The sequence below is a fragment of the Canis lupus genome, chromosome 13 (assembly GCF_048164855.1).
Source record: "Canis lupus baileyi chromosome 13, mCanLup2.hap1, whole genome shotgun sequence".
In the NCBI taxonomy this organism is placed as follows: Eukaryota; Metazoa; Chordata; class Mammalia; order Carnivora; family Canidae; genus Canis; species Canis lupus.
The window spans coordinates 50,078,558-50,092,247 of NC_132850.1; the positions used below are offsets into that span (position 1 = coordinate 50,078,558).

General features: G+C 32.4%; 1 protein-coding gene across 12 annotated transcripts in view; it reads right to left on the reverse strand.

Moving 5' to 3' along the window:
• LRBA (LPS responsive beige-like anchor protein) overlaps positions 1 to 13,690 on the reverse strand; it is a 740,528-nt gene that overhangs the window by 514,712 nt on the left and 212,126 nt on the right. For all 12 annotated transcript variants that reach the window (XM_072773570.1, XM_072773571.1, XM_072773578.1 and 9 more), the window contains 2 exons: positions 11,532 to 11,665; positions 126 to 204 (listed from right to left, as the gene is read on the reverse strand). In XM_072773570.1, the coding sequence (XP_072629671.1) occupies positions 126 to 204; positions 11,532 to 11,665 (213 nt within the window). The remainder of the gene's footprint in view (positions 1 to 125; positions 205 to 11,531; positions 11,666 to 13,690) is intronic.

Genomic DNA, 13,690 nt, shown 5'->3' on the forward strand with positions numbered 1-13,690 from the left:
GCCTCTAAATGTCACTTATGATTTTTAAAAAAGAAATAGACAAAAGAAAGTAAAAACTGAAGCTAGATGATTTAGAGTCATCAAAAGGAATAAATTAGAAATATCCAAATTAATAGTTTTAATACCTCATATTTGAAACTTGGTCTGATGTAACTGAGCCAACTGTTGGCACCGAAGGCAATTTCGCATTAGATGATCTACCACCTATTAAAAAAAAAAAAAAAAAAAAAAAAACATTTATAGGAATTTTCTGTTTTTAGATAAAGGTTCAAACAAAGAAGCTATCTTTATACCATGTCAACAAAAAACATTACGGTGCATCTTTAAATGCCCATTATAATTTGGATAACATTAAAATCTACCATTAACAAGGTCTTTCTTGAACCACTTTATATGTAAAGCTTAGTTACAAGTTTGATTATTACACTAAGTGACCTATGATCCATCAGCTGCAGAGGTAATAGAAAACTAAATTCTGACTCACTAAATTAGAGTCATGATTGCCTTTATCCAGCAAGTGGCAATAGAGATTTACAAGTAGAAACTTTTTAAAATTGAAGCAAAAAGCATAAAGAGCTAATATCAAATTTAGCCTCAAGTACATAAACCTCCACTTCCATAAAAACTGACCTTCCTTATTCAGTCACCAAATAACTTATGCTATACCCTGAATGCTTCTGAGTCTGGCCTAGCAAACATAACCCAGTGACTGAGAAACCTTTCTTAAATGATTCAAATAGAAGTTATACTCTCTCATTTGTATTCTCAGTGTGATTAGAACACAACCTGTTGGTGCATTTGTTACACTATATTTCAATTGATTTTTTAAACAGCCTTCTTTCTACTATACTCATCTTTTTAAAAGCAGAAATCTCATCTGTTTCATCCATCTCTCTCTAGAGCCTAGAGAGTTGATCATCAAAGGTCCTCAATTTCTATTAATTGTAGAAATTATTCCCTTAATCATTCTCATCCCCCATATTTTACAGGTCAATCTTCCCACCCGGTATATTTCTCTATTTCCTACTTTTTTATGTCTCTCTCTATGTTCAAACTACCATGTAAAATTAATTTCTACACATGATCTTATCTCCAATGAATACTGCCAGATACCTTTAAATACTCTTGTATATTTTACTGAATGGCTGATTCATCCTATAATATAAAATGTTCAAACTATTTTACCCTATACAAGAATCATCATCTTTGTTTTCAACAAATAAATGTGCTTATAACATTTACTTGCCAAGAGAAAAATAATCACCAGGGAAGTAACTCTGGAAAAGTAAAAAAAAAAAAAAAAAAAAAACAATATAACAAGTCTTGAAAGAGTGAATCTAGAACACTAATTTGTGGATAATTTACTGAGGCTTAAGGAGTCCTAAACGCTTAAGAAAGTAGGGGGAAAATAAAGTTTGTTTAATAATTAGGATATAGGGATGGAATTCATTAAATCATTAATTTAATCATTAATCATCATTAAATCATTCAATTTAAGCTAGGAGTAAGGCCTACAGAAACAGAACAGCCATTTGTTTTTCTAAGGCCAATATAAGGAAGAAAAAAAATAGACACATACAGTACCAAAAGTCCCTCATGATACAAGGACTGTAAGAGTCACTGGAACTCAAATGGGACGATATCCTAACAACATAGAGTCCATAGGTACAAAAGACATGCATATTTGCTTGCAGCTGTAATTCAGTCAGTAAACTTTGTTTCCGAAAGCAGTATCTTAAATGGGTGTCAAGTTAGTATTTTGGTAAATACAGACTGAAATCCCAACACAATTCTATAGAGGAAGAGTCCAAAAAGACAAGAAACACACTGAAGCAAATGAAACAAAGAATATGCAAAGCTGATACAAAAGAAAAGAGTGGCTCAAAAGATGCTGGAATCTATACACTATGAGAGGTCTGATGCTTTTGACCTGTTCACAAAACTTCAGACATAGGTATTCTGAAAGCACCCAAAGAACATAATGTGGTGTGGAAAGAGAGATAAATAAAAGAGAGATAGAAGAAGAAATGCCAAAAAAAAATTTAAATTTAAATTAGAATTTAAAAAAAAGAAAAAGAAGATATAAACAGTTGAGAAAGTGGAAAAGCAGCCTCTGATATAAGGAGCTGGCCAGGCCTGTCCTGGCAATATCGTTTAGGCCCTAGTGTTGCTAGGAACTGGCTTAGAACCCATAACTGAGTCCTGATGTTCTCTTGCTGAATATAAACAATTTCATAAAATACCAGCATCAGACAAAGCCATGCTGTGATCATGCTGAATCAACACAAAACAATACCACCATGTGATCATGTTCCAAAAGACAAAAACACGAACTCTGTCCAAATAACAAAGACGGTCAAACATCCCAAATCCTAATATGAATGACTGACTTCTTTACAAATTATAGCTTTAGATTTCTGTGCTTCTAGATGAGATTTATTAGGATATCTCATCATAGAAATACCCATGCTTAATGATGCCCAATTCAGAAGGAAGCCCCACTTCCTTAACTCTTCCCTAAAATCACATAATATAAGCTCAAACCCTATAATAAATTTTTTCTAACACTGTATTACTGAGATGTCCCAAACTTCCCTATTGTGTGCATTCCCCCTCACTGAACTAGGTTATTCCTGGCGGCCTTTGGTAAGAGTACACTGATGGAGACTTTAGATGAAGCCAGGCAAAAAAAGATAAAATCATCAATTATTTTAAAAGAACCAGAATTAAAGAAATATCTAAGTAAGAATTCTTTTCCATAACCACCTGTTTCAAGATAAAATGCACATTTTCCACATGGTAGCATTTCTCAAATCAACACGTTATAATCAAAGTCATCTTAAAACAATTGTAGTCAGCCAAAGTTGAGACCTAATTGTAAGAGAACATAGTGGATAAAAATCAAGAAAGCAAGAGATTCAAATCTGAGATATGGTAAACGACTAAATAAGGAAGAATTTGTAATGTGTAATTATTTAAAATCTTTATTTTGCTAGTCTACAACCTCAAGAGCATACATGCTAGAGGCCTAGAGGAAAAACTGTTGTATAATTTCAACATACTGCATAAGCTTAATGATTAACTGGCAGTGAAGATGAACCTCTAAGAACTAAGGACCCTACTGTAGCTTAGTTCCAAATTTGTAAGCCACAGAAAATCATCCCCATCACCTCCCCTCCCTACAAAGGACGCCAAATGTGGCAGTAAATTTAATTGGTCTTAAAACCTTAGTGCTCTCCCCCCCCCCCCAGGGTGGGGTGGTGAGGAGCAGAGGAAAAAGGGGAGAAAGAATCCCAGCAGGCTCTGCGCCCAGCACAGAGCCCCACATAGGGCCTGATCTCACAACTCTGAAATCAGGACCTCAGTGGAAATCAAGAGATGTGCATTTAACCAACTGAGCCACCCAGGCACCCCAAATCTCCGAGCTCTTATCTGAGAATCTATAATCTTATGTTACAAGTAAAATCAGTTATTTTTTCATTATGACTATAACATAAAAACACTGTGCTTTAAGAGCAAAAGGGCCCTCTTTTTCTGAAACTTGTTAAACTAATCAGGTCTCAAGCAGCCTGAATAGATCAAGGAAAAGCATTTGCACCAGAATGGAGGTTACACTGACCAGAAGCAAGGTACTGGAGCTTAAACAATGTGAAGAGGGCAAAGGCCATACTGATATGATAAATTAATAATCTGAGGGACAGGATATTTAAATAATTTCAAAGTACTTTCCCACAAAACTTATTAATTACCAAAGGAAAAGAGTAACTTTACCATATAGAAAGTTGGCGGTTACAAACATGTATCAAATAATGAAAGTAGACATCATCACCATTATGACAAATCAAAATTGTTCACCATATGATGAGCACTGGGTGATGTATGAAACTGAAACGAATATAATACTGTCTGCTAACTATACTGGAATTAAAATCAAGACAAACAAAATTACGTACCAGGTGATTAGATTCTTTTCTTCTCTGCCATAATATTCCTACTAAAGAAGTATATCATAATCTGCTTCTAATCATAAGGATCTATCAGACCAACTAAAATCCAGAGACATTCACTTGAGTCATTTCTAGTTCTTTACCATAATAAATAGTGTTTTGTATTTGCTTACATAAATGTATGTGCACGCCTTCATTTTTTTTTTTTTTTTAAGTAGGCTCTATGCCCACTGTGAAGCCCAATGCAGGACTTAAACTCATAGCTCTGAGATCAAGACCTGAACTGAGACCAAGAGTGGGATGCTTAACTGACTGAGCTGAGCCATCCAGGCGTCCCACTCCTTGATTTTTTTAAGGTAACTTCCTAGAAGTCAGTAAACGCATACTTTAAATATGAATGCATATTGCCAAATTGCCCTAAAGAATAAACAATTTATACTTCTATGACTGCTAGTAAAATTGAATGAATTTCCCACTTTACTGGAAACAAAACAGGAAACAAGTACTACTCTGACCTTTTATTTTCATAGAGATTTTTTCTTCATAATTTGTAATTATTATATATAGTGACATTTATTTACCCTTTATCATTCATTACAAATGTGTAGTGATTGTTGCCATGCAGAATTCTAGAATATTCCTTTTAAATTATTTTACCAGTATGAGTTAGAAAATAGAAATACCACCGAATTTTTAACACAATTCTTAGAATGTTTAAATTAAAAAATGTAAAGCACCTAAGATAAAGTAGATTCTCCAATGTTACTTTCCCACATTTCTGCAAGGCACTATGGGAGAAAAGTCTAGAACTCTTCTGAGTGACTACTATATATTCATGATTCCTGCTATCCATTCTTAGTCAAGCCTTCTATTTATATATTACTTACCTATTAAATTCTGGTAATAAATATAAAAGTTCCACTACTCTTCTCAGCCTGAAATCAATTTCCCTTACCGCTTTCAAAAAGAAATGTTAGGTCATTCAAGACCATAGCCTTTCTCTTCCACATCTAAAGGAAATCCTGCTAAGCTCTCAAGTTCTCAACAATCAATCTCTCACATAACTTCCATACCAATTTCTTTATAAACATGTTCTACACTAGTAGAAAACACTTCTTCACCAGCAACCTACCACCAAATCATTCTCAAACTGAATCCTAGCTCTATCAATATTAAGCCAGTTAACTACCCTTCAGGGGTTGTCATATGATAGAAAAGTTTGGGGGAAGTAGCTCTGCCACATACTAGCAGTGGGACCTTGGGTAAAGTTACTTAAGCTTCTGTGCTTTATTTTCCTAATCTATAAAATGAATAGTGATACCTACACTTCACAGAATTTTTCTGAGCCTGGATCATAATAAATACACAATGAATAATAGCTTCCTTTAAAATACTTAAAATTATCATAGTTCCCTTCTGTCTGTACTTTGGGCTGAAAATACACCCAAATTCTTCAATGATTATTTAATGTGACATTAAGTATAAATAACTTACATGAAATGACTTATAAACTGCCTTTTAAAAACTTTATTCAATTTTTTTTAAGTAAAGGTAAATCTGTTTAAAAGTCCAGAGTTTCAAAGCAAAGAATCAATCTCAGATTTAACTGTTACAAAAAGTGTATTTCCAACAATTTCATTTATCAGATTGCTATAAAATAAAACAAAACCATAAACATTTGATAAACTAGCCATTGTACAAAAAATACTTTTATTAAAAGCCTGTACTGCCTTACTTCACTCCCACAATTTCTTCAGGCTCACTTCATTTATATCTGGGCATTTTGATTCAATTTACTCTTAGGTAAAGCAAATAAAATTAGTTATGGGCATAAGCAAAACGGTCAGGCTCTAATCAGCAAGGATCTGGGACAACTTGACTTTCTCTGAAATATGCTTGGTCTTCAGGGAGAACTAGGTCAATAATTCTGATTCAGTTCTAATCACTAACTCTCAGCCAAACATAGAGATTCAGAAATCTAGACTGTTTGACCGACCCCCTGCAGACTTGGTTGTTTGAGGGAGGACATTGTAAGCAATTTTAGACAAATAACCTTTGGATACTTACGGAGCCCACCTCTTAGAGTAAGAAGATAATGTTGTGAATCTGTCTTTTCCATAACTCATTTCCTTCCCATTCCCTTGAAAATCAGTGTTGACTTTTCTTTTTACTGGGATTTTTATTAATTGCTGCCTTCTCCTCCTCTCCATCTTGCTCAATTGAAAGCTAACTACATAAAAAACCCTAACAAACTGAATGGAATCTATCCTAATGCATAGAATTAATTTTAAAGTGAAGTACACATTTCTTCATAATGACATTTTCTTTAAGAAAATATATGAATTTCCACTTCACAATCAAAAGTTTTCCATTTTCTCTCCCCCCACCCCCCACATTAACATTTCAAACTAGAGGGCAAAACAAGGTGAAGTTGAAAAGAATCTTTGGCCGTTCAGTATCTGGCATTTCTGAGACTCAGTGCCAATCCTTCTATTCCTACACAACACTCAACAACCTACTTCAGAGACCAAATATCTTTATTATAGTTAATGACACCTCCAATTCTCTAAATCCTTGACAGCAATATGATCATTAAACCATAATTGGCCATTGACTTCTATCACTAGTGATTAATTAACTATCTCTGAGTTTTATTTTTTTAATTGGTGATAGTTTTTAAAGACCATCTTTATTGAGAGTATAACAGGTACTGTCTCAAAGGACTACTGGTAGTTTTTCTTGAACTTTTCTGAAGCTGAAAAAAAGGAACGTATAAAGTCCCATCTATAAAAATAAAGACAGAATAAATCTCATGAAAATATTTGTATGAGGCTTTAGATAGTAGTTACAAAACAAAATAAGCTTTTACTGTGGCTGACTCTGATTTTAACAAGCTGAAATGCATATCAAAAGTCTGAAATGGTGCAGTAAATTAAAGTAACAAAAATACCTTCCTAATACTATCCTGGAAGTGATGCCAATTTTCAAACATAAAAGAGACTACAGCAGAAAGGGATTCTACAAAACAGTCTTTTCCAATAATAAGAGAACACTTTACCAACAAAGATAAAAAGGTGAGGGGGATGGGTGGAATAGGTGATGGAGATTAAGGGTTACACTTGTGATGAGCACCGGGAGTTGAATGGAATCACTAAATTGTATACCTGAAGCTAGTATTACAAGTATGCTAATTGAAGTTTAAATAAAAACTTTTTTAAAAATCAACTAGCAATGATTATATAAGAAAAATATCACATGAAAAAATAAACTAATGTATCAATAATTTCACAGGGGTTGTCCTTTTTTTCTGCCAGGGGAAAAAAGTAATTTCCAAATATTCTGCATTTTTTCAACTCAGATAAAATCATACATTTATGACTATCATTTTAAATTAACATTAAATATTTTTAATAGGCAATCACACATATGTAAATGCAGAAGCTACTTTGAACATGTGGAATGATACTGACTTATCTTTTCCTTATCCTTACACTGATAAACTGGCTCCTTCAAACTGACAGTTTTCCAGACATTCAAAAGAACAAAAAAGAAAATGCAAATACATCATCTGTCTCTTATCTACCCAGGGAACAGCCAACTGTTTACTTAAGGTCCCTAAGGGTCTAAATAAATAATGTCCTTCACAATAAAGTATCATTAAAACAAATGCCAATATTTAATCCCTAAACGTTGTATTTTTAGATTTCTTTCTCGCCCCCAACCTCCTCACCCATTCTGACCCAGTTGTAGGACGAGTAGTCCATATGCCCAGTAAAATTCTTTATTAAATAAAAGAAACTTCTATTCATTGAGTAAATACAAGCCTCTTGGGTCAAATTTTATATAAACCAGAATCAAATATTTCTCTTCAATGTTAAAAATAAACATGCTAATTAATAATATACATGGCTCTGATCAACAGAACAGAGCCTTATATTGTAATGAGGAGTATAATTATTATATTTTACAAACTAGCAAACACCCAGCATATAAATTACTGCAAAACAGTCTATTTAGGTCCTTTATTGAGTTAGCTTCATTTTTGTTTGAATCACTTATGCTTTGCATCACGGTTGAAAAAACATGTTAGCATATCTAAAAAAAGAGTAATGGCATCATAACACATACTGCATTCTGGGCAATTAAACTGATGAGTAACTTTAAAATTTCCAGATCTTGATATTTATGAAAACCATTTTCTCCTTTAGCTTTCTTTTAAAATATGCATATACCAAAGGTATACCTTGTTCTCTGAAAAATATCTTTTTTCAGTTATAGAGAAAGATTTGCCAATATTATTAATGGACTATACTTTGCTAATAAAATGTTACAGAAGTTAAGGAATACTATCCAAACTAAAATCTGAAATTTGTATGATAATCCAAATTTGTGTATTAAGCATGGTTTCAATAATGTGCACTGCTTAAAATGTAAATGTACAAATCCTCATTTTTTTGCATTATTATAAATTTGGATGATTTTTTTAAGTACAGTTGATATACAATGTTACATTAGTTTCAGGTGTACAACATAGTGAGTCTACAATTCTGTACATTATGCTATGATCACAAGTGTAATTACTACCTTTCACCATACAATACCAATGACTATGTATTTCCTATGTTATATGACTTATTCATTCCATAACTTGAAGCCTCTATCTCCCACTCCCCTTCACCCATTTCACCCATCCTCACACACTGCTCCCCTCCAGCAATATTTATTGGTCTATTTCTGCTTTTTTGTTAGCTTTGTTTTTTAGTTGGTGATAATATTATGACAGAAGAAGATCTAACCACACAAAAGCTGACAAGCTCTAATTCTTTTTCTGGGATCCAAGTGCATCAAACAATTTTGGTATCAAAATTTCCAAATAGTTTAAACATTTCTGCTACAAAAGTCCTATTCTATGTATTATATTTACATGTTTTTTTCCAAAGAAATTCTTGTTTTTGCTATTATATCATGTACTATCAAGTGTATTTTTTATTAATCAATTATCTATTAATGAATTTTAGTTTATTTTTTGTTGCTAACTCACCATAAAATTCAGAACTGAAGTCATCCCAAGACACAAAGATTTAAGGACTACAATCAACAGGGACAGATATTTACTATATCTTCATACAAAGAAAATAATGTAAGATCAAACCAAGACTAATACCTAGTTTACCCAGATCTGCAAGAATAAATTGCCCAGGAGTGCCTGGATGGCTCAGTTGGTTAAGTACCTGACTCTTAATTTCAGCTCAGGTCATGACCTCAAGGTCCTGGGATGCAGCCCCTGCAGTCCCTCTCCCTCTGCTCCTCCTGCTATTGTTCAAATAAATAAAATCTTTAAAAAAAAAAAAAAAAAAGGAGGAGGAAGAGGAGGAGGAAGAGGAAGAGGAGGAGGAAGAGAACGAGGAGGAGGAGGAAGAGGAGGAGGAAGAGGGGGAAGAAGAGGAGGAGGAAGAAGAAGAGGAAGAAGAAGAGGAAGAAGAAGAAGAGGAAGAGGAAGAAGAAGGAGAAGAAGAAGAAGAGGAGGAAGAAGAAGAAGAAGAGGAAGAGGAAGAGGAAGAAGAAGAAGAAGAAGAAGGAGAAACTGCCTGCTCAGCTGACAGTTACAACTATCAATTTATCCACAAATCATTTTTTCCCAAATCTTGCTTGAACCAGGAGGAGGAAATTAAACTTAAATATATGTCACCTATTTTTTTTAATGGCAAATAACTTAAATCAAGACACCTGCCAAAAAAAAAAAATCTCTCAGTTAAAAATATTGATGGCAAAGAGATAATTATTTGTGGGGTTTGGATTCCAAGTGAAAAAAGAACAGGATACTTGGCAAGTATGGTAAACAAAGTATGTATAGTGAGGCTGTAGGAGTATGAGAAGTACAATGACTGAAAACACCATATTGACTTAGATTTCCCTTATCAAGGTAGTAAGGCAATTAATGGAATGGAAGAGGAATAAAGTAAAATGGAGACATCATATAAAAACAACAAGAGCACAGTGAAAGAGGAAAGGGAACAGTTATGAAAAACAAATGATAAAAATAAAGACCATCAACAGGAAGAAGATTTGAAATAACTTAATGAGGAACTTATTTTTTTTTTAATTAAGGGATTTTGGGGAGAAAGAGCTAACAATTCTAGCACAAAATGGGAGAACCTGAAAACTGAGAATTATCACCACTGGAAATTTTTTAAAATTTAAATAATGGGGGAAAACGGTGGATACAGAGGTTTGTGAGGGTTTCACAATAAATGAATAGTCCTCAAAATAGCAAATTATTTTGTAAATCTGCATATGGTTCTTCAGGATGAGTTTTTATAATAATGGACTTACTGGAAAAAATTATAATGTTTCAGAAATAAATTTATATCCAATGTTGCCCGTATACCTCTCACATTTCTGTTTCTTATCTCTTCTAATGACTGCATGATTTAAATTTTGAAAAATACATTTAAAAGCAATCAGAGGGTTGTTTTAATTACCTTATCTCATAAACTGAAATTAAAGGGCAATATATTCAAAATAAGAGGAAAACATTTTACTCAGTATACTGCAATCCTCTAAAACTTACTACATTTGCTCTGGGAAGTTATTAGAAATTCACTAATACTGAGTTTAAAAGATGGCATACAGTTTCATAGCTATAAGTACCTCCATCTTTTCCCCAGCTCTAGAAAAAAAAAAAAATCATAGCTGATTTTTTTAAGGATTTTGGATGGGGTGAAATAACAGAAATTTGCATCCATCCAACAGAGATTCCCAAATTGTTTCTTCTCCAAAGTAAAATGAAAGCATCTGAGTATAATGGAAAAATCTGGTAGAGTTCTACACTTATTTTCTTTTATATTTTCTCACTAAAACAATGATGAAAAAATATAACATACCACACTATTGTAAGATGTTAGTAATAGGGAATGGGGAGCAATGAGAATAGGAAATGCTGAGATAGTACATGGAACTCTGTACTGGCCATTCAATTTTCCTACAACCTAAAACTGATCTAAAATATAAGGTATATATGGTCTTTTTAATTTTTAATAAAATAAAAGGCAACACAGCACACATAATACTACTACTATAGATTTTGGTTTTCAAGTAGAAGTTTTTTTTCAATAACTATTTTTTCCAAAGCATAAACCTAATACAACATTACTGACAAAATTTTGAAAAAGAAACTAACACGAAACTTAAAAAATCAAAATTGCCAGTAGTTCAGCCACATGGAAATAATCAAAAACTTCAGAATACTATTCCTAGCTTTTCCCATATATAAAAGATGTATATACTACACATACCTATGATTACATGTTATGTATTGTACATATTTTTTTACTTAACCAGCTGTGAACATTTCCTCTTATCACTAAACATTAAGAAAAATTATGATGTTTAAGAAAATATTGAAATTTGTTACAATTTGATACTACTCAAATTTATTCAGAAAATTATGAAACAATTAACATCATAATATAAATGCATAATGATTTATAATAAGCCTAACAAAATAACTAATCAAAAATTCTCAACTTTGCAAAAGTGGGATTTACAAACTTTTTTTGTTCAAATCATTAATAACTAACTCACCAGGTGATTCTCCTCCTCCATCTGAGGTTTGGGTTGAATCTACTGAAGAAACCACACTGACAGCATTTGTAGGTAGACTTGTAGTAAGTGTAGAAGGTAAGACTGCTGATTTTTTTGTTGAAATGATGACACTTCTGTATTAAAGAAAGTAAATAGATTTTAAAATACAAAGGATCATTCAAGTTAATTACATTAATTTCAAAACAGAAAGAAATTAACTTCCTTTTAGAATTTATTTCTATTTTGATGTACAATTTAGAATATTCTCTCAATAAGAAATCTTTCCAATGGTGTTCATATTTACCTGCATTTCAATGTTTTAGAATAAAAACAATATCCTATGGAAATAAAAGAATTCATTATAACATTTGAACTTACAATTACTATATAATATTCTTTAAACTTATGATCATCTTTAATCATCCAACTTAAATAAAATATAAGCAAAGGTATATAAAAAAGGGATTTTGGCACTCAAGTGGAAAAGTAATTAACTTTTTCTTAACCTCAGAATTGAAGCAGAAAACAACATGTTTCTACATGGATTTTAAGCACCACTAATTTGAAATCACAAAACCTTAGAAATCTAAGGTAAAAAAGAAAATGCAGATAAACTATTTTTAACATGTATATAATCTAATTTTTTCCTTTTAATCCCCAAAGACTATCTTTTGTTAATATTATATAGAAAAAAACAATGCATAGGTATAAAAGCTAGATGCAAAAATTTCCAAATAATCAAATTTATTTATTTTGTCTATTATTCAAACATAGGTATTTATGATAAACCAATTTCAATTAAAGTGTAATACTTTATACCAAAATAGTAACTAAAGGACCTTATTAGGCATAACTAAAAGGCATTTTTAATTGAAGTTAGCTCCATAAACATGCAAAAACCCAGTTAATGAGGTAAAGAGGACAGCTGATATATAATGCACTCCCACAGCAGTGCTTACTTTTAATTACCTGGTGTTAACCATAAGCCTAAAGTCTTCAACATTCAATTTATTTAATCACATCTTTTGTTGACAATATTGTAACTGCAAGCTTCAAGTATTCCCTTAACAGCTTTAAAGTATTCAGTTTCTAAATAAAGTTACTTAGATACTTGATCCAAATAAATGTATTCAAAAGTGGAAATTATGTAATTCCAGTACCTTAAAAATACACTTTGTTTTTGTTGTTATACTAAAGAAAGATAATACAAAGCAGCGAAATAGGTTCTGTTTTACTTCAGTGCCTATCATGTGACGGCAAACACTGTTGCCAATTAAATCAAGTTCTCTTCTGTTAGGCATGGCTTATTCAATGTACTTGGGGGTAGCTGGTGTCACATCATTATAAGGGTGACTGCCGATGTTAACTATACACTAAAAAATAGAAGCAACAGCCACCTGAGCCCTCAATCCAAAATGGTGTGCTTAAATCATGGTAGCTTATATCAGATGAAGATTACTGACTTTACAGGGAGTAAATATGACCATATATGTTTGTGTAGGCACACACATGCACTCCCATGTGTGCACACTAAGGGTACACTCAAAATAATACAAAAAAAAATTACATTTATTATTATGCATTTCCTACTCAAGGCAGAAATTCATTAGCCTATTGTTTAAGAAAATCTCTAGGTACATACCCTAGCAATCTGTTTTAGAGGGAGGAGTGCTGTGCAGAATTTACTCTCTTATTTGTTCACAAAAGAAAGAACTAGCAAGGTCTAGTTCACTAATATAATAATCACTGAAATGAGCAACAGAAAATGATACTAGAAAACTGAAAATATAGAAAACTGAAAATATTTTTTCCATAATTGAAATTTAAGACCTAAAACTACCCAATGTACCAGCCAACTCTTAGGAATTTCCCCAAGATAACTTATGCTCACAAAAATTATGTACAAGAAGCCTTATCTAATAGCCAAAAATAGATATAGCTCAGAATCCTTCCAAAAATGAGTGATATGTTCATACAATGAAACAATACTAGCAATTAAAAGAAACTGTTGATAAACATAACATAGGTGAATTTCAAAAGCATTATGTTGAGTGAAGAAAACCTTATACAAAGGAACATAAATTTTATATTTCCTTTTACATGAAGTTCTAGAAAAGGCCTAACTAACCTATGGTAGAAGAAGATCAAAGAATAATTTC